At 40.7% G+C, this 26,958-nt stretch overlaps 1 protein-coding gene across 1 annotated transcript in view; it reads right to left on the bottom strand.

Annotated features, from left to right (window-relative positions):
• The window catches only part of LOC306962859 (progesterone receptor-like), a 43,846-nt gene that overhangs the window by 13,358 nt on the left and 3,530 nt on the right, over positions 1 to 26,958 (bottom strand). The window contains exons 2-5 of the mRNA XM_079556207.1: positions 25,247 to 25,383; positions 18,206 to 18,322; positions 11,194 to 11,334; positions 4,864 to 5,067 (exon numbers count right to left, since the gene is read on the bottom strand). Of these exons, the coding sequence (XP_079412333.1) occupies positions 4,864 to 5,067; positions 11,194 to 11,334; positions 18,206 to 18,322; positions 25,247 to 25,383 (599 nt within the window). The remainder of the gene's footprint in view (positions 1 to 4,863; positions 5,068 to 11,193; positions 11,335 to 18,205; positions 18,323 to 25,246; positions 25,384 to 26,958) is intronic.

Raw genomic sequence — 26,958 nt, 5'->3', positions numbered from 1 at the left:
TGGGTCTTATCAGCAACAGAGACGAGTCAAAACACAGGAGTGAGGTGAGCAGCCTGGCCATGTGGTGCACACAGAACAATCTCTCTCTAAATGTGGAGAAGACAAAAGAGATTGTTGTGGACTTTCGAAGAACGTGGGTCCAGCATCTCCTCTCCTCTAACGATCAACGGTGCTGCTGTGGAGAGGGTGACCAGCACTAAGTTCCTGGGTGTGCACATCACAGAGAAGCTCTCCTGGACCATGCACACTTCATCACTGGTCAAGAAAAGTAATCAGCGTCTCCGCAAGTTGAGAAGAGCCAGAGTCCCTTCCTCTGTTATGTGCAACTTCTACAGAGGGACTATAGAGAGCATCGTGACCAGCTCCATCACTGTGTGGCACGGCACCAGCACTGCCTCCTGCCGAAGGAGCCTCCAGCACATCGTGAGAAGATCTGCAGCGCCCCGCTCCCCTCTATTAAGGACATGTACTCCACCCGTCTCACCCGCAAAGCCGTCAGAATCACCAGGGACTCTACGCACCCATAACACAGTCTCTTCAAGATAATGCCTTCAGGAAGGAGAGTAAAATAGAGGTGGAGTAATGGGACAATGTTCCGTTTTTTGTTTTCCCCCTCGTAAAACAGGTTTAAGCACATTTTGCCGACTCCTCCGGTTAGATTGTATGGGCATTTTGCTTTTTTTTGTAAATTTCCCAAATGAACCACACAATGAGGAGCCTGCACTGGCAAATGCAATGGTCCAAGGTTGTACAAAATTGAACCGAATAAGATTATGCAAATACGAGTGAATAATTATGTAAAATGTCAGTAAATGCATTCTAATGACCTTACAAGTGCGCTCATATTTTTTAGTTTGCTGTCAGGAAAGGGGAAATTGTTTGAGCAGACATTAAATTACGTAAAATTGCAGCCATTCTCCTGCTCGCCTCTCCAAACCGAGGGTGAGCTGCCAAGAGTTTGCTCGTATTAAATGTCATAATCTCCGATGGAGGGCAAGGGCCAGAATAACTTGATGGGAGAGACACATTTTTTTTAAAGACAAGTCTATGTAGAAAATTCACAAGTTGAATCTTGAATTTAAGCTCGTCAGTTTAATCCTATTGCCTAAAGTCTGCCGACAATGCCTGTGTGATGAAGTAATATCAAACTTTTTTGATAGTTTTGTGAGAAAACCCTCAACCTTCATAAATCTCTGAGACATTTCTGCCACTCAGAGCTTTATATGATGTTTGTCTTTTTATTCCGCATCAACCTTGCACTAATTTGTCACAGGAGGGTTTTTTTTTTTATAAAAACGTGCTTTGCCACATCATTTAAATTTATTCATTTAGTTAGCAACATATGGCGACGCTACAAAAAAAAAGTCACACTCCTCGCGCATCTACAGGAAAACAAAATGGGGGGGGAGAGAACACTTCTAGTGCCAATCTGTGACTGATCACAGCCACTAATAATAATAATGGAATACAGTTTGAGTGGAATATAAATTAAATAAATCATTTAGTATGTAGTTTTCAGGCTTTTCACCTTATTCCGCCCCGCCCACTTTTGCCTCTTTTTGCCTCGTCTTGGCACTTGTGGTCGAGCACAAAGCCATCCATCCATCCATCCATCCATCCATCCATCCATTTTCTTGCACTTTTCCGGGTCGTGGGGGCTGCTGTTGGAGCTGCCCAAATCACATTGCACCAGCCCCTTATGGCTCCTCCTGCAGGTGGTGGGTCCACAGAAGGACGGCCTCACGATTCTAACCGGGCCTGTTGGTCTCTCATAAGGGGCTTCTGAATTGCCCTTTGTCTGACTCATCACCTAGGACCTGTTTGCCATGGGAGACCCTACCAGAGGCACAGGGGCGAGCACAAAGCCCGTTCATTTAAATGGAGAACGAGGAAAAATGTTTGCCGCTAAAATCTGATGTTTAGTCGATTGATTTGTGTAAAATGTCCAATGTTCATTTGCACCAACATGTCAACACTGCACCGTGCTTTGGTTTCGTGTTGTAACTGATTTTATGTGGCCTTCTACAGTCCTATGTTTGCTGATAGGAGAAAAGGGGCGGACACAATTCATGGCGACGCCCACGCGAGCCTCCGGAATAAGGTGAATAAGCAGAGGGGGAACTGTGATTTTTCTTGTGAAGAAGTTCATACCGTCTTTCTTGTTTTAACTGTTCTGAAGTATCTTTCATTGGAAAAGGAAAGTCTGTAAAGCTGCGTAACTGGCTTGAATTCCAGCCTGAAGCCATGTGTGACGGTTTCAGAAAGTGGCTGAAACTAGTAAAACAGGTAAACAAGCCTGTCTTTCCAAAAAACGAAAAGACAAAACACCAGTTAAGTATACTGTTTTAAACGCAGTAATCAATAGTTGGATCCACGTTCATCTTTTAAGGGGAGTGTGGAGGTCCTCTCTAGGAAATTTTGAATTGAAAAGATGCCATTTAGAGCAATCTGGTGTATTTTAGATTACCATTATCAGTAATAATAATAATATAAAAAAACAAAAACAATGGCTACGATATGATAATCTGTCTGTATTTTTGCACTTTAAATGTATGAGGAAAAAGTTAATTGATATACTGTATACATCTTTCATCTAGTTCATTCCTTTTTACTTACCAAGTCAAATCAAGAGATAATGTAATTATTTCTAGATGGTTGCACTCATTTCTAGATTGTTTAAAGCTAGACTTAATATATTAATTTACAGTAAAAATCCAGATTTTGTGTTTCCCAGTGGGGCCCCTCAGTCCCTCGCTGTGGGGCCCTCAGTGCCTCTTTTGCCTGTGTCAGCTTCACCCCTGCTCCCGCACCGTCTCTATCGGAGAGGACACAGGTTCCAAACAACACTAAAACTAAAAACTAAAATTCCTCAGGACTCATGACTTTCTGTTTTTGTTGCTTTTAATTCAGAGTACTAAAATACTGTGTGGAAAGACCCATCGCGCCCGTCGCTTAAGTCCATCTGGATATTAAACCATAAACACGTGGCTTATTGTTATCAAATAAAAAAAATGACTAAATGCTGGGGAATGTAAAAATGCTTTTGTTGAGGCGTGTAGAACCTGCTGCTTCCCTCACAGTGTACGTCGTGTCCACATTAAACAGCTCCGCAAAATTAATGAGTGGTTTGAGAAGTTTGTGTGTCTTATTTGAGCTCTGTTGCCAGCAGTAGAGAGAGAGAGGAAAAACCACTGTGATCTAAGAGTGATGGCAGAGAAGACGCTGCTCTTTGCATCAGTTTTTGTTTCAAGTGAACACACACAGTAACGACAAATATTTTCAACAAAAAAGGCAATCCTGCAAAAGGAGTCTTAAGCTTTGGGCTCTTGGTTTCAATAAATATTCATATAAACTTTATCCATTCATCCTTTCCCATGATGCAAGCTTTTTCGGCAGCTTTTATCACGGTTACTGATGAAACATCTCCCTCTAGTGGCCACTCAGTCAAACTGTTGGCCCTCGCTGCATCCCCTGCAGTCGCTCCAACACTGAAATGTAACTGCCATAAAATGTTGGCTGAACTCGCGATCCGCTGATTGGAATCTTGCGCTCACGCCGAGGTTGTGCCCGGAGCAGATTATTTTGTCCCTTATTGAATATTCAACTCGCACATGAGACTGGAGGTGGGGGAGAGGGCAAACATTTCTACCAAGGTTAAAGTTTTGCGACATGGCAACAATAACACAATACTGATACTACTGTGAAACTACAAATATGTTTTGACTGTAAAGATTAATCTAGGCCTGTGTCTCATTCACAGTCACTGGAAATTACAAATGCCAAAGTCACAATTTATTTGCAAAATGCATTATAGTTTGCAAAGCACTATATATTTGGTCTCCAGAGTCTTGTTTTGAACCAAATCTTAATCATGGTTAATCATTTTTCCAAATTGAGCCGACCAAATTTTGTATTTAGCTTTCCTCTGCAGACATATTTGGTGATTAGATACTTCAGATGAGAAACTCCCAGCTGAACAAGGAAGACTGGTTTCACCTAAACAGATTTGGCACAGTGCACCACAGAGCCTGATTTCCATGTATCTGTGTCATGAGTAAACAATGCCTTATGCAACAGTAAAAATCCTGTTACAACATGTGAATTCTGATTGGGCCTTAAAAGAACATACAAACATGACCTGATCATTATAAATAAATACTGCAATAAACGTAGAGTTAGGTAGCAGGGTAGAAACAAGTAAAACAAAATAATGTATATCAAGAATTTTGAAATTAACCTCATCTTATCCAGTACCATTTATCACTGCTCCAGGTTGAAGGATGGGTCAAATGGTCCATAAAGGACTAGAGTCGAATCAAAATAGTCCCACTCAGTGAGGTTTTAATATTACTAATTGCAATGAGGATACATTTGCTATACGGTATCTTGAACAGCTCTGTGCAAATGTGTCTGCATTTGACCCAACCTTTACCCCTACTTTGCCGTTGGAGCATCCTGAAAGACACAGTGGAACGCAACATCAGGTCCGGGGGCAAACTCCTGCCCTCCAGCATTGAACCTCAGGCCCCCTGAATGATTTTTGAAAAGATATTATTACCCACATTACATGTCAAATCCCTGTTTAAGTATTGTAATAATTCTGAAAATCTATTCCTTTCAAATTCCCACAGAGAAGTTCCCAAATCTCTGGTGCTTTACTTTGGGTCACGATTGAAGGGTCTTTTAATGGGGAAGAAAATCAGCCACCACAAAGTAAACTCGTCAATCCAGGAGCAGTTAAAAAGCAGCCTCTCTAATAGATCCATTCTCCCAAGGGCCCATCTCCAGATGCTTCATTAAGCAGAATCACCCAGCTGGTCGAATAACCTGGTGTGCATGTTTTGGGTCGAATGGTGCTTTTACCTGGTATGGCCTTGGCCCAGCGCACCACGGTGACGAGCTGCCGCTCCCCGAGCTCGTTGAGGCTGGTCAGGAGGGACGCCGGGCAGTCGGGCTGAGCGTGGTCATGTCCCGCGTTCACCACAGCTGGCTCTATGGTCTGCAGGACGCTCAGGAGGGACAGGCAGGAGCGCAGGGATGGAGGGATGCTCAGAGACGAAGACGAGCCTGAAGGCCAGAGAAATGTACACAAGTATGAACCATAGAACTGCTATGGGTTACACCAAGACCAAGTCATATTTCAGTTCCATGATCGATTTTTCCAATGTATACATGTACATTGAAGAAGAGGTCAAAGTTGTACCTATAAATATGTATATATGTACAGCAAACTTTTCTTCGGGGGAAAAAACACATAAGACTTTATGGAACTGCCAATAAATTAATCTTACATAACATTTGTGGAGAGCTATGCCAAGAAACATGCTCTCACAAAATGGCAGCTACATCTCAGTGATCAAATTTACATTGTGTGTCATCTGATGAGCTGGTTACTTAACAAAGAATTACCCTTTTTTCCTTAATCGGTGATCAAAATGACAGAGCCATTTGATCAGGCTCTTCACCGGCTAAGGTTTTGGTAAGTAACAAACAGTAACAAATGACACCATGTAGAAAAGGTATAGTGCTGCCTACCAATGTGTATGCTACTAATCATTAAATACGGCAATGATATGTTCTTTGTTTTTTTGTAAATGATAGTTACTTTTCTTTTTCTAACTTTGACATTATTTCAAAGGCTCTGTGTGAAAGTAGGAGCGAGTAAAGTGTAATCTGCTAGTTATGATCCAAAGTCATTGGTAACTTTCCAAAATCATTTCACAATTTTCAGGGAGAAAAGCAGAGATTTATTATTCCGGTAATCCTATCAACAACTGTTTATAATGATAAATATATATGTTATATACTCTAAGAGCCTTCATTGCAAACTCGATGAGGTGGCAAATACCAAGGAGACGCCCGTCCCCACTGCTGTTCTGCATAGGTCTGAACCCCCTCAGCCAAATAATCAACAAGACTGACTATGGATACTGACTCAGGAACAGGGCCACCATTAGTCACCTCCTCTACATGGATGACATCAAGCTGTACGCTAAGAATGAGCGACACATCGACTCATCTCGATCTACAGTGCAGACATTGGGATGTAATTTGGACTAGAGAAGTGTGGTCGGATGGTGACTAAGAGAGGGAAGGTAGTCCACACAGAAGGGGTCTCACTCCCAGAGGGAACAATAGCAGACATTGAGGACAGTTACAAGTACCTCGAAATCCCACAAGCAAATGGCACAAGGTGACACGGATGGCCAAATACCTCCAAAGAGTAAGGCCATGCATGTTTAGACCCATGCACGGAGGGTCCCCCCCCCCCAAATCCAGCACCCTGAGACTGTACGCTAGCCGTAAGGAAGGAGGCCGAAGACTAGTGAGCATGAGAGCCACTATCCAGGATGAAACATTCAAGATCCATAAGTACATCAAGGACAAGGCTCCAACAGATGACGTGCTCAGTGTATATCTCAGACAATGGCGAACAGAATTTGCTCAGGATTCCACCAACTGTTCCCCTGCTCTCCTTTTGCTGGGGCAGGAAATCAGGCCACCTGCAGAGAGGATGATGGACATCTGTCATGCAAATCCTGTCGTCGGAAAGTTGCAGCAAAAAGCGGCGACACGTCAAATATGAAGCATCTTGGAGATAATCCTTTGCTGTAAATGTCCAAGTCCAGGCAACAAACAGCATAATTCCCAATAAAGTTGTCCAAATGTTCGGAAAAAGCCGCCACAACTGGCTCAGGTTGTAAACAAAAAGCTTACCTGTTCAGTGTGGAAATCAGCTGTTCAAGCGAGTCCTATTAGTCACTTTAGTAGTAAAGTAGTAGTAAAGTTGACATTGTTTTGTATTATTCACCTTGTTCCGGAGGCTCGCGTGGGCGTCGCCATGAATGCATTTTTTATTTTTTAGAAACAGTGAATGTTTACAAGTTCAAGTATTAAAACGCATTTTAAAGACAAAACTAAAAGTATCAGTTCTTTCCTTTCAATCGGTCGATAATCGTGAATAATCATAAAACAGCAATATTTTCGCACACAATAATCATGACTCCAAAAATTAAAATCGTGACACCCCTAACTGGCTGTGGTGTTTCTTTCACAAGTATGACATGATTAATTTAATTACTGAAATATGAACCACAAACGCTATGAAGCCGCACAGAACACAGAATTTAGATTTTAAAAAAGCTATAAAACTTTAAACTATATGGCTATAGGGGCAAACATAAAGAATATTAAATAAATAACATATTTTTTTTACATTTTAAACATGTATTTTGCCACTTTTACAAAGTTTGGCTTGTGCAAAATATTTTTTATTAAATGTGCGCCTGTCAATGGACAGTAGTTGCGCATGAATCACTCGAGGGTGGGGGGATTGACGGCACGGTGGCTTATGGGATGGCACATAGCACCTAATCGCCGGTGAGGTACCACCAGAGGTCCCTATGCTAAAGTAGCTATGATAGTTAGCATACAGGCTCCTTTCCCTAACTCCTTCCTACCTGACAGCCCAATTCGGAAGCTTCTTATCATGGTGGACGCTGACGCACATCCGGTTTGGCGTCAGACCTCTTACCAATTTACTGCTACGGCTCCAGCCTCACTATCAACACACATGAGCCTCCAGCGCGAGCTTCTGAATGTGTGAGGGAGCGGGCAGGAGGGCGGGCCTTGAGTAAGTGGAAGACAAGGGAGGGACAAGGGAAGGTGCTTCATTTGAAAAATGACCAAAACGTTACAACTCCGGACTGCAGCTTTAAGTAGCTGTTTTCACGGTTGTTTAGGGGTGTGCGCGCTGATCTACTGTGCTTAAGTAGGCCTGTGCATACGCGTCATATTTGTGAAAGAGAGAAAACCTCCTGTTACAAATAAATAAATCATAATCGATGATACGTATAATCACGCCCTGAGCCTGTGCTTTCAACATGCATACTTCAATTTAAGCATTAGATTAAACGTTTGAAAATTAAGCCATTTAGAGTGATTTTATTTCATTACATTCAAGCAGGCTTTTCAAGGTAATTCATTTAAAGTTTGACATGATACATGGATTCTAAAGGAAGAACAAGGCAGCGCGATGTAAAGAGGAAAAGAATATGAAGGTTGCCATGTAAGAGCAGCTCTCTGCTGCTTGTAATGACCACGCCTCAGTCGACCTCTTTTTTAAATAAGCGCAAAAGCAGCACCAGCGCCAGGCGGAAGATCTGGCCCAAAGTGCATTGTTATCCATAAATGCCACTCAAAGTCGGGTATGTTTAGTTGAATGTCCAGGTTTATGGGGTAAATGTGTCATTAGCATGTTTTGTTTTTGTTTGGCCCAGACTATTAATGTTTTTAAGCCTTTTCTGAAAACCCATCTTTTTCATCTCTTTCATATTATTATTATAATTATTTCATGTTGTATATTTTGCAACTGTTTTTACACATTAATTGCACTTCATACTGTTTGTTGTTCTATATTTTTGGGCAGATGTAGCTGTCTTTAAAGCAAGTAACTCTTGCCCCTAGAGGCCATAAGCGCAACTGCAGGCGTCGTAGCAAGTTGCAATTTTTTAACTTATTAATTGTCTTGGAGAGTAAATGCTACGCTGACAGAAAAGGCGAAGGGAGAGAGGGATATTGTACATCCAATTATACAATGGAAATATTTTTTTTCACTCAAACTTGGCTGTAAATACTGCTTAAAGTGACGCTAACCCACAGTTAGCTTTGCCCGTTAGCCTGTTAGCTTCTTCTTCTTGATTCTATTAGTGTGTATTGGTGGCTCCGGTCCGGTGGCAATCAAGTTGCAAACATGGTTTTCTGGCCAGAGACACCAGGTGGAGATGAAAGACCCTCCAATCATCCCATAAACACTTGTACTACCCCCACAGGGACTATGAAAATGATTTATTAAGGTAAACACGTTACTTAGTGCTGCTTTACATGTGGTATTATGAATAAAGTTGACACTGACATTGATTTATTATAGAGTAGTGCCAATTCTAGATGTAGCCTTCAGCTCTTGTATGACTTTGATCACCGCTCCAAATGCGTGCACAACAGCAGTGCCCAAACGTGTGATGAAAATAATGCAGCAGCAAGAAGCGAGGCGCAGGTGACAGCTTCTTACTAACCTGAGGAGTGCAGCTTCTTGCAGCGTCAGGAAGGTAGGCTGCTCCTGAGCCACTTTAGTTAGAACTCCCGTTTAGTTTGACAGATTGACCCATCCTTCAATGACGCTGGGGCGACCTGTAAGGCGCAGTGGGCAACCGCAGAGCATTGTCCGAGGACCCAGCTCCAGTTGGGAGATGGCTGGAGAAATACCCAAATGTGCATGTTTTTGGTTGATTGGGGAAACTGGAGGAAACCCATCCATAAACGGGGAGAGAAACACGCAAACTCCGCACAGAAAGGCCCGCACGGTCCTGGAATCGAACCCAGGACGTTCATGCCGCCAATGATGTTGTCCATGATGTGGTAAAAGAAAGGTTTCTACCCCTCATCATGCAACGTCTTTACAGTGTGTGCGATTTCGGGTTGGGTCATTTTTTTCCGGTCGGGTTTGATTCTCATCGATGTTGGCCGGTGTGCAGACCAAACAAGCTGCTTGTCGAGTGGCGCTGGATGGTGTTGCTGTGCATGCGCAGAACGATCGGCACATCTACCAACTCGCATTTTGCATTTAAACTGTTTATGATCAAAGTACTTAAAGGTTACCATCAGGGTTAGGCTTAAAGGAATAGTACCGTGTTTACAGTACATACGGAGATATATTCTTACCTTAGCTTAGATGAGTTGATGCGTACCTGTCTGGTCTTTGTGCGTGCGCTCAGACATGCATATGTTGTTAGCATTTAGCCTCTCCCAGTAAAGGTATAGCTCCAAACTGGGGTGAAGTTAGAAGCTACCAAGCATTTTCCCTATTTAAAGCCACACCGCGTGGAATTTTTCTCACTAAAATTGAAATACTAGCATTTATTTTATGATAGATCATTTCATCATTGAAAAATACCTCATGAATACACAAACAATTATGTGTTTTTGCTGTGAGCCGCTCAGCTCTCCTAAGACATGACTGTAACTTTTCCGGGAGTGGGTACGTCTCCAGCTCGTCTCCATGGAGATGTGACTAAAGGCAGTAGAATTTGAGATTTAAACAGGCTAGGTCCTCATCCAAATCCATTCTTTGATTATTACCTGCAGTAATAGTATTTTTCTGTGTCGAGCTGGTCAATAGGAGCATGTTTTGCACTAATGGCAACACTATAGTCCAAAATGTTACGCAGTGTCCCTTTAAATACAGTTATGTGAGCCTTTACACGATCCAAGAATAACAAAATCAAATGTCGATTTTCTAAGCGGATAAAAAGTGGTACTATATTGTAAGGCGTCATAACACCGGGAGTACTTCGACAATACGTAAAGGCTCACGTAACTGTATTTAAATAGGGAAAACGTGGAACAGCTTGGCAGCTTCACCCCAATTTGGGGCTATACCTTTGCTGGGTGAGGCCCAATACTAACACCATTTGCGTGACTGAGCGCACGCACAAAGACCCGGCAGGTACACATCAAGTCCTCTAAGCTAAGGTAAGAACATATCTCAGTATGGAAAAACGGTGGCCTATTCCTTTAAGTTCAGTAAAATTATGTAATACAAAGTTTAAACACAGTTCACACGCAAAACTATCGCTGGGTCCATGCGCCGTGGAACTCTCTGCGCCAGACGACAAAGAGGTGCCTCTCGACGGAACACTGGGTCCGAAACCCACACATCACCACGATGTATTATTTTATTCCCTACAAGTGTCTGCTTTTACATTATTTGGCATCTCCCTCTCTATTTATCCAGGCATGGGGCTGTCCCACTGAGCCCTCGTTCCCGTCCCACCAGAGAATCCTTAGACCACAACCCTGTATAAGATAAGATAAGATAATATAAGATAATCTTTTATTGATCTCACAATGGAGAAATTCACTTGTTACATTCAATAAGATCACTCAGGGTGTGGAAAATCCTGTCTACCTATCCTATCCTAACTAATTATTATCAGGGCTGATGAAGAGACTGCCGAAAACACAGCTAGATTTGTCTATTGCACTAATTGTACAGTTCAGTCATGTGCTCGCTTAGGTTTGCATAAATGTATGAGCCACAACTGTAAAATCTTGTGCTGAATAATTATGCAACATATGGTGTCACTGAAAAGAAATTAGCATAATATATTTTGTGGTTTGGCAGAAGGTTCTCACCATTTTGGGGCCTGGATGCCACGCTGATTCCTTGCTCCAAGTCCTTTCTACCTGCCCTCTCTCCTCTCTCCCCCCAGTTAGCTGCCCCCGTCGGCTCCTCCTCGCCAGTCCTCGTCTGGCCCACTCCCTTCAGCCGGCGACCTACCAGACAGAGTAAAAAAAAGAAAAACAGAATGTAACATAAAATAAAAATAAAAAGTGGTGAGGAGACATTATTTCCGAGCTGTTTCGTCTAGCAAATTGCACAGGGAGATAATACAAAATGCTAGAATAATCCCATCGTTGACGGCTCGTTGGGTTTTATGATGAGTCTATGGTGGCTGTAGCTTATCATATTCATGTGGGAAGGTTCCTCAGTTTTGGCTGCCAGGGCCAAGAGTCAACAACCAGCCTCCCAGCTCTGAATTTGCAACATTATATTTAAGCAGGAGCATACTATGTACCAGGGAAATTGATGCATTTTCACAACTTTTGCTTCTAAATGCCTCTATAGCGGCGTAAAAAACCCATAAGTGCAAAAGGTATACCATGTTTTCCGGCAAGACAGAATGCTGTGTGGCTGGTGCTGGTTTTGATAATTGGATGACAATCAAAACGTTCAAAAAAATATATTAACCTCTTAACTCCCCGCTTAACCGAGTGCATTTTCTCCAGTTTAGTTTTACCCAAATCCACACCCCATTTGAAAGCTAAGACATACAAAACTCATCTAAGTGGATCTTTTTCCACTTGTAGTCGTCAACTTTTTGAAATTTTCTCCCATCAGTTTTTTGTTTGGCTTTCATCACATTTTTGTCACATTTCCATTGCTTTTTGTTAAAAAAAATTCGCTCTTTTGTTGCATTTTCATCACTTTTTTGTTGCTCTTTATTGGCTTTTTTTGCCCAATTTTTGTTGCTCTTTTGTTGCATTTTCGTCACACATTTTTGTCACTTTTTTGTTGCCTTTTTATTGCCTTTTCATCCTTGTTTTCATCTCATTTTTGACACTTTATGTTTTAGATATGAATGAAAAACAAATGAGAAGATGTGCTTGGTTCAGGTGGGGGTTAAGAGATTAAAAGAGAGAAATAAAGTTTATTCTTACCGTATTCTTATCTTAAAGTGATAGTCTGTAAATTTCATTGTTTTACAAATGGAATAGATTGTGTATAATTGACCGCCTGGATCTGAAATGTGAGGTAACATAAGCATTATTAAATAATCAAAAATCCCTCCCTTTCCGACACTAATCAGAATCCACGGGATACCACTTTGACCAATGAGACGAGCTTTCCTGTGTCTGGTCCAATCAGGAAAGAAGGGGGAGGAGCTTGATCGTTGACTTCTGAAAATTCTGTTCCTGCTCTCCTCCTTTTGCAACTAAGAAGTGCTTTCTAGCTAAAGAGGGGATGAATTTGACTTTATCTCTCCTCACTTTGCAAACTTATGAACTATCACTTTAAATAAAAAATGTTCAGTGGTTAGAGATTGTTATAATTAAGAGGAAAATCTACATAAAATTGTATCCTAATCATAAGCATCCAAACATTAATTTTGGTACTTACTGCATTCAGTACTTTTATGTTCAAATGTTCAAAAGTATGTTTTCTCATAAAACAATTGATTAAAGAAAAAGCTTTAAAGGGACTAGACCGAGTTAATTTTTTTTCAAATTGCTTATTTTCTACCCTCCAGTAATGTCCTAATGTGTAAAATGAGCCCAGTGCACGAGTGTATCAAGAAAATATATAACGCTAAATGCTATTCTAATATAGAAACTGCAGTTACACGAAAGACCTGAGGGGGCAGTAGCAAGTATAAAAATGACAACCTCCATTTTGTCCCTTTAAATAATGAAACGTATTGCTTTGACCGTACTATTCACAGTTATTGAATATTGCTTTTTTTCCTCCTCATATTTAATTGTCATTTACCGCATACGTGGGGGTCGGGGTGATTTTAATCTGTAAAGCCGTTTGTGTTACACTTTGTATGAGAAGCAATTTATAAATAGTTTGATTTGATTCAAGTAATAGCTTTAAGTAGATAGCTACAGTAAAAAAACACAAAGAAAATCAAATATTTCCATCAATCAACATGAAAAAGTCAGGAGCAGATGACAGATTTCACTTCTGAAGTACAAAGTAGATATTTTATCATTAGAGAGCAGGAGTATCTGAAGGATTAGCCTGTTGTGACACTTAGCAGAAAATGGAGACCCCCCACTGTTTAAAGTGCATGTGGCAGATTTCTAAATGTTACTTATTTTTTGGGCTTATACTGTGCTGCTAGGTATTAATATTGATCACAGCTGACAATCACTAAATTGGAAATGTTATAAATAAAAGTTCAGGGTATAATGTTATAAATTCAACACATAAATCTGCCATTTTGTGAAGAACTAGAACGGTCTATGTACCAACATGTCAAACCAGTGAAAACCTTGTTGCTGTTGTTTTGTTTTTGTCAAATTCTTACATTTAATTGTGTGTATGCGAAATAGGAAATCTAGCCTCTCATGTGCACTGTTATTTTATTTTTACAGCAGTTTCTTGTAACTCTGTCATCGTAAAAGTTGATTGTAGTATTTTATATAACAAAATACAGGGCTCCCGACAGCCTCTACATTGCAATTATCACACTATTTAACTATTTTCATCTCGCCTCTGTGTTATTTGAGGGTGTGCCGCTAAACTGGTCTGACCATTGGACTTCATTTAACCGTCTTAGTTTTACTGACTTTCACTTTCAGTTTTTTACTCACTTTACCTTCACCTTTTTAAAATCAGCGTATTTGTTCATTTTCAAGTCTGTCTATAGTCTGTCTGTAACAGCGCGCCCATCTGTTTGGAATGACAGATTTTAGGTAAGGCCATACTGTTTTGTCTGATACTGATGATATTTTCACAATATGGAAAAAGCAGCTGTTGATAATGCAGTTAGACAGAGGGGGGGAAAGGTACTGAAACGTGTGAAAGAAACGGCAAGATGTCAAGTGAATAGTAAACGTAAAAAAAACTATGCTGAATTGCTCCTTAATTTAACAGTATCTAATCTGGACTTAACTTTCTGTGACTTTGTTGCTAATACTGTGTTACTGAGTCTTGGTTCTGAGGAGACTGAGGTCCTTTGGAGTGAGCAGGCCTCTGCTCTCCACTTCGCTGCCGTGTGCCGGGCCCCGGGCAGCACAGAGCGGGACGAGAACAGACTGAACAAGCTGGTCAGGAGGGCCAGCTCCGTCCTGGGCTGCCCCCTGGACTCTGTGGAGGAGGTGAGGGACAGGAGGGTGTTAGCCAAGCTCACCTCCATCATGGACAACACCTCCCACCCACTGCACGGGACTGTAGAGGAGCTGAGCAGCTCTTTCAGTGGAAGACTGAGACACCCTCAGTGCAAGAAGGAGCAGGTCCTTCATCCCCACTGTTGTTAGACTGTACAACAAGACTGTGAAGTAATGGCACCCGATCAGGCCAGTAATGCTCTGGGCAGTTGGACGCCACGAGACACACACTTCCAGCCTTCTCAGTGTAAATGTGAATTGACTTTCTTCAGAGTTAGACTTTAGGTCAGACACCATGAGTGACAGTAACATGACGCAAAAGAGTGAGCTCTTTATTGTCTGTAAAAAGGCTGAAGCCACATTGCTCTTCAGTCACAGACTGAGTAGAAGGATCATGGAGCTTCTGCTTTAGACAGAACAGAGTTCTGCTGGATATAAGAGTTGTATCATATTCTAAAAATATGTAAAAATCCTGAATACAATGAAAATATTAGTGAATTATTGATTACTCTCATTCTAAAAAAAAAACATGTAATTTGTAGCTGCCGGAGAATCATGTGTGTCCCAGTTCCTCTGAGTCATGGTGGATCATGGTGGACCATGTCAGATGTGGACACAGGAGGTAGGTGGTAGATCTCCTTTTACTTTGGAGAAAACAGTTACTATAGTAACTGTATCAAAGAAATGAACCTCATGAGCTTCGTCTTTAACATCTGGCCACATCAGTCCTGCTGCACCACGACTCAGAGGAACTGGGACAAACATGACTTTACAGCAGATACAAATGACAAGGGTTTGTTTTTGTAAACTGAGAATAATTAATTAACTGACATTTTAGGTTTATCTTATCTCTTATCTTAATCACATAAATTCAGTATTGTCACACTTATTACAAAGGAATACTGGAATTTCAATCTTCTATTGTTACATCCAGCAGAAGTGTAGAGTTCTAACACAGCAGCTCCATGACTTCCTTCCTACAGACTTAAGAGCAATGAGGCCTCAGCCTTTTTACTGAAAATAAGGGATTCATTATATAGAGTCATGTTACTGTCACTCACAGTGTCTGACCTACAGTGAAGCTCTGAAGCCAATAAAATCAGAGTGACTCAGAGTGGGCTGGGCTTACGCCAAGATCCAGACTCTGAGACAAAAATAATAAAACTCTGGGCTTAACAGGTTAAATCACTTACCAGAGTCACTTTATCAACCATTTGCACTATGATGCAAACCTGCACTGCTATAACATTTTTGTTATAGTCTGTTAACTTAATTATTTACTGTTTATACTTTTGTCCCCACAAAGTCCTTGGTAGTCATTGTACATAAGATACCACTATTTTACTATATAATCGTTTTTTTGTTTATTTTTCTCACATTTTTTGCCTATTTGCACTTCCTGAGCGTTTCTAAGAGCTGTATGTAACAAGTACATTTCTCCATTGTGAGATCAACAAAGGCTATCTTATCTTACTATCAATACTATGATGAAATGCTACGACGGCCTGGACTCTGCTTCTACTACAACAATTACCAGATAGTCGGTTGTAGGAGGATAGAGTAGACAAAATATATATAAACTCAAAAAGGAAAATCGCTATTTTCACATAATTTTACTCAAGTAGAAAGAGAAAGGTGGTTACCTGCAGAAAATAATTACTCAAACAAGAGTGGCAACGTATTTGTCCTGAGTAACAGTTTGAGCATCGATACAGACTGATATGTTGGCAGTGACATAACGTGACTCAGAAAACAGTAGATGTAGAAGAGTAAAGTAGGCAGTGGTGGCTTTTGATGTAAACTCTAGGTGGGGCTGCACAAGGTGTTCTTTTATTGTTGTTTTTTGTTTTATTATCAGCTCTACTACACGCACTCACCACCTTTTGTCAGACTGAAAAGATGCATGTAACCACAAATACCTACGGAACAAGCACTACAAAAAACACTTGTTCCCAGAGCATCTGATCTACAACAAGGCAAAAACAGCTACAAAACATCATTGAAACAGCAGACGACTAAACAGTAGATTACCTACAGTGCATTTCCCCTCAGCACAATGATATGAGAGCATAAAGGAGTCGATTATGTCCTGCTAAAGTTAACAACAGCGCTGAGCCCGGACAGATGTGAACAGTGGTATAAACATGGAGCATCGCGTCCTCACGTCTGTTTGAAACTCCATAAACACATGGCAGCTCCCCCACTACACGTGTCGCCAGCGAAAAGTCCTGTTGCGAGGAATCGTCCAAAAAGTACCTGAAGAATATCCGCCGGTGTTTGCTAGTGTCCCAGATACTGTTTACAGAGGGTGCGTGCAACTTAAAGCAGTACTAAGTAACTTGTTAACCATAATAAATCCTTTTCATAGTCCCTCTGGGGGAAATAAATGTGTTAATAGGGTGATCTTTCATCTCCCTCTGGTGTCTCTGGCCATAAAACCACAATTGCAACTTTGTGCCTCCGGGTTGGGGCCACCAATACACACTCATGGAAATTAAGAAGAAGCTAATAAGATAAGACAAGATAAGATAATCCTTTATTGATCTCACAACGGAGAAATTCACTTGTTACAATCAGCATTTAATAAGATCACTCAGAGTGTGCAAAACAAACAGGAAATGTGCAAACAGTCCAAGAGTAGAAAACGAGGTATCTTATGTACAGTAAGTAAAGCACAAATCTTAGGGGGCAGAGTTATAACAATTAGGGAATAATAATAAATAAAAAATAGGATAAAAGTTACAACAGGTTATATAAGTAGAATATCGGGGTGTAAAGTTACAGTCCTAGTGTAGGGTGTCAATAGGCAAAGCTAAAGCTTGCACCACTTAAACAGTATTTTCAGCCAAGATTGAGTGAAAAAAAAAAAATCTCCATTGTGTAATGGGATGTACAATATCCCTTTCTCCTTTTGTATTTTTTGTCAGCGTAGTATTTACTCTCACAGACAATAATGAGTAAAAAAAAACTCAACATGCTACGACACCTGCAGTGGCGCTTATGCCCTAGGGGCATGAGTTACTTAGTACTGCTTTAAGAGAAAGTAACCAATGAGGAGTTTTTAGCGTCGTGTACGTGCTCTGTGACAGGGTCCGGGGCTGAATCGGGCTCAGTCCCAGAGCCAAGTGTTTGTGTGTGTATGTGCTGGAGGCGGGACGTGCGGTGCTGCCATCTGTCGATCACTGTCATAATCATGTGCGTGCTCAGAACTAATCAGAACTAGCCCTTTTTTTTGTTTTTGTGGTAAAAATTGTGGTCAGATGTATAAAACTACAATGATTATACACAGTAATGACATTGGGCAATTAGCTAGGATATAAAATGAACTAAATAAATGAAAAATACAACTTTGTCAACTCTTTTGTCAAAAAAATGACAGGAGGGGCTTAGCCGACCTGGCCCATTGATACCAGCCGTCCCAGTAGAGTCGAGGTTGACGGGAGCTTGAGGGTTCTGCGCAGTATCTTTGCACTTTTCTGGACTGAGATGTCTGATTAAGTCATTTTTTCCCCCTGGCATTCCTCCAGTTTGGGCGTTTCTGCGCCTTCACCCTCAGGGCCACCACCAGCACTTCTTTCAAACCCTCATAATTCTCTTCTCTCTTTTATTATAAGGTGTGTGAATGACAGATTAATCAATCAGTTACCTTTCAGGCGCATCCCAGTGACTTATATCAATGGACTTGAGTAAATGCAACCGATTACTACAGCTCCTACTACTACTACTACTGCTACTCTTAAAGAACTCTTACCTTTCAGGCTCATCCCAGACATGAAGCATCTTTTGAGACGACACGAGGCGCAGTTTTTCCGCCTCAGTTTGTCGATGGTGCAGTCGTTCCTGCTTGCGCACAGGTGGTTCTGCTTCCCTGCATGTGGACAAACAAAATTAGGAGATCTAGAGACTTTTTTGTGTGTGTGTGTGTGTGTGTGTGTGTGTGTGTGTGTGTGTGTGTGTGTGTGTGTGTGTGTGTGTGTGTGTGTGTGTGTGTGTGTGTGTGTGTGTGCGTGTGTGTGGGTGTGTGTGTGTGTGTGTGTGTGTGTGTGTGTGTGTGTGTGTGTGTGTGTGTGTGTGTGTGTGTGTGTGTGTGTGTGTGTGTGTGCGTGTGTGTGCGTGTGTGTGTGTGTGTGTGTGTGTGTGTTTATTTATTTATTTTTACCATGCAATAAAGTCCATCCCCCGTGGAAAACAATGCAGTGTTTTGTTTCATTCAAGCATATTTGAGTAATCCCACAAATTCAGTCTGTTTTTTTTTTTCCCCTCAAATGCTGAGTAAAGCTTCAGTCACACCTGCTGATGCCATGAGGGGAGTTTTAACACCTTTGCTGGAATCGTTTCAGATCCAAACGGCCTCCACTATCGTAAAAATGATAGTTTTCGCAATATTAAGAGAGGCATTAGCGATGTTGGAAGAAGCCAATGGATCAATAAAATCACTGATGTTTTCCTTCTGACTCAAATTAACATTAGTTTACGGTGCAAACATGCAGTTTTAGCCATGATTTGATCTATTTGAGTCCTGGTTTAGCCTTGTTTTGGTCCTTATTTAGTATTTTTGGACGAAATCGAATAGAAAACCTAATGCCTTTCCATTTAGGCTTGGCTGTATGGTGTTAAATTGTCATCTCATTACACAAAGCAGTTATTAAATAAACAGATTCAATCAATCAATCAATCAAATTTAATTTCTATAGCGCTTTACAACAACACCAGGAGGACCAAAGTGCTTCACAGGCAGAGATTAAACCATTAAAAGAGATTCTCATGTAGTAGTAGTTACAGGAGTTTTTGATTGATTTCTAAGTGTTGGGACAGAGTGGGATGAACAGTTTGGAAAGAGCGCTGTCAAAACAATATCACAGGAAAAAAATACCTAAATAGTTATAGTAAGAACCTGGTTCCGGAATCACAATATCAGCAAAACACTATTTAACTCTTTTCACAAAATGCCCCCCGAAAAAAGGTTAATTGTTAATAGATTTCACTGTTGTGTAATCTCGTGCAATCAGAACGAGTCTGGTCAAAGTGCATAACTGAAGGTTATAGGAAAACAGAAAGTATCGAAATTTCAAACTATTTAGACCATGAAGGCAACATACATTGTTTCATTTGTGCACTCGGGCGTCTAATGGGAAAATGGCTCTCGGAAATCTCTGTCAGACGAAGGCCAAAGCCGTTATGGCAATACATTTTGTCTTACTTAAATTAAGGAAAGTGCATTTTGAAGAACCTACCGTGTAAAACTGATGCGGATCAGAAATGGTCATGTTTTTGCCTTCTATGGTCGACAAGAACCAAAAAACGTTTTTAACATCCTAAAATGAACAGAGCAGAGGTGAATCACTTTTTTCCGTGTTATGCCTAAAGCATTAAAGGGATATTTCAGGATTTTTGACATAGCGCCTCATTTACTAGTTATCCAGAGTGTGGTTGATTTGCAGTTCTTATATTTGAAGAGTTTCGTGGCGCAAGGCTAGTGCTAGGCTAGCGCATTTCTACGGTATCAGCTAGCCTGCATTAAAAACAGTCTGACCCGCTCCACAGTGCACCTGAGGCAAATCACTTATAACACCAGACTAACCATATAAATGTCTGTGTCGATAGAATCATTTTAACCATTTTACATTTAAAATAACTTATATTTGAGCAGCTTAAGCTTCGTGGTTGAGTGATCTGCTAGAAAATAGTCCCTCAAAATGCGATCATTCATGTGATGCAAGGTCAGTTGTATTCCAAAAATTATTCTATCGACACAGACATTTATGTCGGTAGTCTGGTGTTATAAGTGATTTGCCTCAGGTGCACTGTGGAGCGGGTCAGACTGTTTTTAATGCAGGCTAGCTGGTACCGTAGAAATGCGCTAGCCTTCTATAGCACTAGCCTATAGCACCATTAATCTCTTCAAATATAAGGACTGCATGAATTTTAAAAAAAATTAGCAGTGGGACTTTAATGTGTTCATTTCGATTAATGAATTACAAAGACTTTAATGTGTTCATTTTTTTTAGCGCAATTAATCGTATTTCCTCAGATTTCCCCCCCAAGCCGGAACTACCAAGCCGGAACCTTTCTATTCACATGTTTCTGGTACGCACGTATATTTGACGAATATCCGCCCACAACAGCAATGGACAAAGACGCTTCACTCGGTTCATTGGGGACTCAGTTTTGTTTTAACAAACGTCCTGATAACGATAAACAAGCGTACTGCTGTGTGCAGGTTGTGCAAAAAACACTTTGGCGAAGTTACTTAAGTCTAAAATACCATTTCAACGCAAAACATGTTGGGGCAAACACAGAGACATCCTCGATGCTAATGTTAGCGTTCAGTCTACAAAAAAATACGCTCCAGCCTCAGCCCATTCTGAGCCAAAATAACCCTAACCCAGCATAAGAAATGGCACTTAGATTTCTGTTTACAGCAATTGTTAAACACTTAAAAGCTCTGTTTTGTGGCCCTTCTGCTTTATTTATTTTTTACTTTTATATAAATGTGGCATTATTATTACTATTTAATGAACTCTACAAGTTACATGAGTGATCAGAGTTCCTAAAACACTTGAAAGCTAAAGAGCTATAAATGCACGTTACAATAATATTTACACTCGGGGGCGGACTGGGACTGAAAAACAGCCCTGGACTCTGACCAGCCTGGCCCAAATTAGCGTAAATGTGCACTTAACGGAGCGCATTTTCTCCAGTTCGGCTTTACCCAAATCTAAAAGCTTCTTGGCTGGAGAGCAACAATGTAGCGCCTCATTTGAAAGCTGTGACCTACAAAGTGATTGCAACTTTTTGTCAAGTCGCCGCATTTTTGTTGTTTCTTCATTACTTTTTGTGGCTTTTTGTTGTGTTTTTGTCACTTTTTTGTCACATTTTTTCAATCATTTTTTTGTTATGGTTCCGTCACGTTTTTGTGGCCTTTTCATTGCTTTGTTGTCGTGTTTTTGTTGACTTTTCGTCACTTTTTTTAATGCTTTTCCGGCACATTTTTGTTTTGTTTTCATCCTCTTTTTTTGTCGTTATTTTGATGCTTTTCTTTTTAGCTTTTAGATTTGGGTAAAGCTCGGTTAAGGCGGGCCCAGTGGCCCTAGAGCCAGTGGCCCTTCTGTGCTCTTCCAGAATGGACATATGGCCAGTCCGCCCCTGTTTACACTTGTTGTTGAACTCATGTTTCTATCTTATTTTTAAATAATTTAGGTGCCAACAATGTAATTAACTCGATTTTTTTATTTTTATCAAGTCCCACCACTAAAAAAAAACACTCTGGATAACTAGGAAATGAGGCACTGTGTCAATAAACCTGACATATCCCTTTAAAGGGACTATACAGAGTTTAAACATGTTAAAATTCTGTATTTTCCTCCCCCTACATGTTTCAACAATGTCCTGATGTGTAGAATGAGCCCAGACCTGTTCACCACAACTGCCTCTAAAATCCAGCACTGTCACTCAAAAATCCAATCCAATCCAATCCACTTTATTTAGTATATAGCACATTTTATAAACAAGTGTTTCCAAAGTGCTGCACATAAAATCGGCAATATAGGACTAAAAAATAAATAAATATAATAAAATCAAGTGAAACCAAACTATACATTCAGCTAAAACGATAAAATAGTTTAAAACATAAATAAGATGCAATAATAAAAGAAATTTAATAAAATTTGTTAAAACAATAAAAGAAAATTAAAACAATAAAAGAAAAGAAAAGACACACAGGACCACACAACTCACGCGGTGTTAAAAGCCCGAGAATAAAAGTGGGTTTTAAGACGAGATTTAAGGTGTTAATTCGGGTCAGAAGTGCCGTCATGCCCGAGCTTAATATAGAGGGTGCAGTTACACATATAACCTGAGGTGGCAGTACTGAGTATAAAACTGAGAACTTCCATACAGCCCCTTCAAAAGGACCGCTACCTGACTTTTTGGTTGAAACTGTTTGTTGTCGTCTAAACTCATTCCTAACTATCCTCACGCACGTTCAACACCCCAATTCTTCACAGGGACGAGTTTATAAGCATGTTTCACAACTTTCAGGGTCACCGCTCAAGGTCACTGTCACAGTAATGGCAACAAAAATGAGCCCACAGTCGATACAAATGCTTTACAATTACACAAACCACTGCATAGTCAATGTACTTTCATGAGTAGTAAACAATAATCAGGGCCATTAAATCATAATTTGTCGGTTAAGGACTTTGAGCCATGAGATTAAAACGGTATAGCCTACCTCTTGAGCAAAGTTAGGGCTTGTAAAGCTTGTAAAAGTAATTTAGAATTTTTTTTTGAAAATGCGAGTGAATTGGTCGAATTACTGAGCTCTTGTTAATTTTACAGCATGAGAAATGACCAAATACGGACACAGTGTAAGTCCGGAGGCGAGGAACAAACCAACATCTGCCTGGGAGCAGTCAAAATCTAACGACCGTCTTGGGAATTTTAGTGTTAAAATGTGCAAAAAGTCCAGTGTCAATCATGTTTTTCCTGGTTTAGTCCAGTTTTGGTCCTCCTTATATCCGTATATGGTGCAATTGTTTGAATTGAATGGATCATAATGTGTTGGAGTGGATTAGCAAAACATTCTAATAATCAAAGCCGTTCTCAAATCTCTTTTTTTTCCCCTCTCACTTGCGGCAAAAGAGTGTCCCCTGTTCTTCATCAGGACCATAACTTACAGTTCAATAACATTACATTGTGCAGCTGTTGACTGCAGCCACAACAGCAACCGTACCCAGGCTTTACTCAGTCATAGCAACAAAATGTGGGTGTTTACCGATGGCAAATAGCTCACCCTCATAATGCTGGGTCACTGTGTCCTGTCTGCTCGAGCAAAGCGAGTGGGAGTGATCAATTTAATCAGAGTCGTAATACCGACTTCATGACTGTCCATCGGTGAATGTACTCATCAGCTACTTTTACTTTAAGTGCATTTACTTGAGTACTTCTGTTTGTGTACTCTTATGAGCGTATGAACACGACACTTCATTTTGACAAGAAAAGTCTAGATGTTTCACTCCGTATATTTCACTCGATAGCGCTCGTGCTTCACAGCAAGAAGGTCCCAGGTTCGATCCCCGGGTGCGCAGGTTTTTTCTGTGTTCCTACCACCAAAAACATGTACATTAGGACAGAAAGAATGAGAGTGGGGTAGTGATTTACGACTTTTTTTGGTGAACTGGATCATGTGGATCGGCTCACCAAAAAGAGCCGGCTCTTTTGGCTCCCAAATGGCTCTCCATTTTTTCACATTAACAGATTAAATTTCAGACTAATTTAGCAGAGATTTTGATTCATGGCTTGTTCAATGAGCCATTCTACAACTCCCTGCTCATGACAATCAAGCAAGAAATGAAAAGGAACAGAAGATTTTCCTTTTTCATTGCCGTGATATGGCTTAGAGGGGTCTGTGCACACACTTTTAAAGCTACACACATTAGTTTCATGTATGTAGTATTTTCTTTACAGTCAAAATCCTCAGTGTTCCCCCCCCAGTCCCTCTGCTGCCTGTGTCAGCTCCACCACAACTGAAATGGAATGTGTTTTGTCCTTGGGTACATTGCAAAAGAAGACATTTGTGGAAAAAAAGAGCCTTGCGCATCAAAGCCTTTTTATCAAATTTCTTAATTGGGTGACACGGTGGCGCAGCAGTTAGCGCTCGTGCTTCACAGCTAGAATATCCCAGGTTCAATCCCCGGCCGAACGATCCCTGTGTCTGCGTAGGTTTCCTCAAAGTACCGCTAATTCACCTATCATTAAACAGTGCGTTTGAGAGAGGGCGTGTGGGACGACGGACGGAAATGAGCTCCTGGCTACAGTCTGACGTGGTGTGTTTACATGCATGAGTCCCACGTGTGTTTGTTAAAGGAATAGGTCACCGCTTTAAATACTGAGATATTAGACGAGTTGATTTGTCACGTAAACAGAGCACAGACGGCGTTAGCAAAGGCCTCACCTCTTCTCATCTATGGATCCAAACGGAGGTGAAGTTAGAAGCAACCAAGCTCTTCCACGTTATCCCTATTTAAATATGGTTACATGAGCTTTTACATGATCCATGTATAGTCACACAATATTAAATATGTCGATTTTCTAAGCGGGTTAAAAAGGGGAACCATATTGCAAGGCGTAGCAATATTACTACTTGCAATATAGTTCCCCCTTTTAACATCTTAGAAAATCGACATATTTAATATTGTGTGACTATACATGGACCGTGTAAAGGCTCATGTAATCATATTTAAATAGGGAAAACGTGGAAGAGCTTGGTCGCTTCCAACTTCACCTCCGTTTGGATCCATAGATGAGAAGAGATGAGGAGCTATACGCCGTCTGTGCTCTGTTTACCTGACTGAGGGCACGTGTAAAGACCAGACAGCTACGCATCAACTCGTCTAAGCTCAGGCAAGAACATATCTCAGTATTTAAAGATGGTGGTTCCTTTAACATGTATTGTCCAGACCAAATAAACAAACAATCATGAACTTGTTGGCTAGTTGTCATTTTTAACATCCGGACAGTATTGCTTCCTGAGAGTTGAAGTGACACGTGCTTATAAACTCATCCCTGGAAAAAAATGTGTTTGGAAATTTACGGACGTGTTTGGACTTCAGCGGATAATTTCGGATCAGTGTTTGAGTAAAGTAGTATTTTCACTCTTACCTACAATTTGAATGACTGCTTTTTACTTCTACTTCAGCGTATCCCTTCCTTGAGTAAATACTTTGGCTACTCGTGCCAGACATGTGTTTGCATATCTTTTGCGTGTTGAAGTGTGTTTCGGAGCTCTCACCGGCAGCGGCCCGTTTGAAAAAGACTTTGCAGCTGCCACAGGTGACTGCTCCGTAGTGGCAGCCTGAAGCGTCATCTCCGCACACCTGACACACGCGCCGATCAGAGAGGTAAACCCCTGGGAACAAGTCCTCGTGCCTGCGGACAATCACCAAACAAGATATCACTAACACAACATGATTAGGTGTGACAGTGTCATAATTAAAGCTGCTGACAATAGGGCTGCACACTTTGTTCCTGCACACAAAATGCTGAAGTTATAGTAAACTATGTGGAAGAGCAATTATCTTTAATTATAATGTGGGTAAACTCAGGTTCTCAGGTGGGGAACAGCCTGGAGAAGGGAGCAGCTCTTCATGGGACCGACGTGGAGATGCGCGCCGTGAAGGACACATATTAACTCTCACGTTTATCCATTAAGAATAATTAAGAAATCAAGTCGTAAGCAACGCGTGTGTGTGACGCGTCGAATCTGGAAAGAACCAAATGATTAAACATTGTTGACAAGAAGACTCCACGCAGAGATGTGTGTTTTAGACGGGCTCTAACCCAGTGGTCCTTGAAACCCCCCCCGGCGCACGCTGTCGTCACTCCAAGCCCCCAGTCCAAAACCATGGCCCCACAAATGTGCAAAAACCCAATATGCATTTATTTCAAGCAAATATAGGGACAGGTAAAGGTTTTATGCACTTCTACTCTTCTGTCAGTCCGATTTGCTGATTTTTAACCATGAAACAACCTCAACTCCACCAGTGTCACCCGGGTGTTACTGCACGGTATGCTTGCTTCTTTCTCATGAAATTTGCCGACGGTCTCTGGGATTCCTGGTGTATTCCGTAATTATACCTGTGTAAGACCAAACACGATTATTTTCCTCTCTGTCTTTTTCTAATTGTATAAGAATGGACTTTGTGCACATACTTAGACTACTCTATCAACTTGGATTGACAGCTAAGTTGATGAACTACAGTGCTTGTATATTGACCAGATGAAAACTTGTTTACAATAAACATAATAAATCAATGGAGTCATTGTTCACTTAAAGGCATTTGGACACTTCAGTGTATTAGATGTATGTATCCGCAGTGACCCGGCAGATAATGCTGTTGTTCCACAGCTCTTTTTTTCTTATTATATTTTTCTCAACTAAATTTAACCTAGGGGCAGTGTTTGTTAATATCCCCCTTTATCCCAATGAAGATTTCCCTGATTTAATATATAACGTTCTATGACTATGATTGTGTCTAAACTAAGAAAAAATAAGATTTAGAAAATGAAGAACTCATTTGCAAAACAGTGTGTCATTGAAAACAAAATCCATGTATCCTTGTAATTTCCTCTTTCCACAGCAGTGTTTTAATTGGCCAGATCCATTTAATTGCACTAAAAATACTATGTCACCCCTTCTTGATCAAATCCACACCTCTAGATATTCACTGGTATAATATGTACAACACATTAAGCAAGAAAAAGAGAGTATCTCTCTCCTTGAAGATTTATTTTGTATTAATTAAAGTTAGTTGTTTAGACCAAGGGTTCCCAAACTTTTTTGGCTGGGACCCCAAAAATGTAAATGTAAACGACTCGGGACCCCCATTGTATAAAGTTATGGCCTCTTATGCTACTTAAGGGAAGAAAAACGTTCTAAAATCAAGTTCATATGCATTTAATATCACTTTATTTTGATTTCACAAATGATTTGCAATTTTACAC

The sequence above is a fragment of the Gobius niger genome (assembly GCF_951799975.1).
Source record: "Gobius niger genome assembly, chromosome: 5".
Classification (NCBI taxonomy): Eukaryota; Metazoa; Chordata; class Actinopteri; order Gobiiformes; family Gobiidae; genus Gobius; species Gobius niger.
This window is presented reverse-complemented; position numbering and strand designations above follow the sequence as displayed.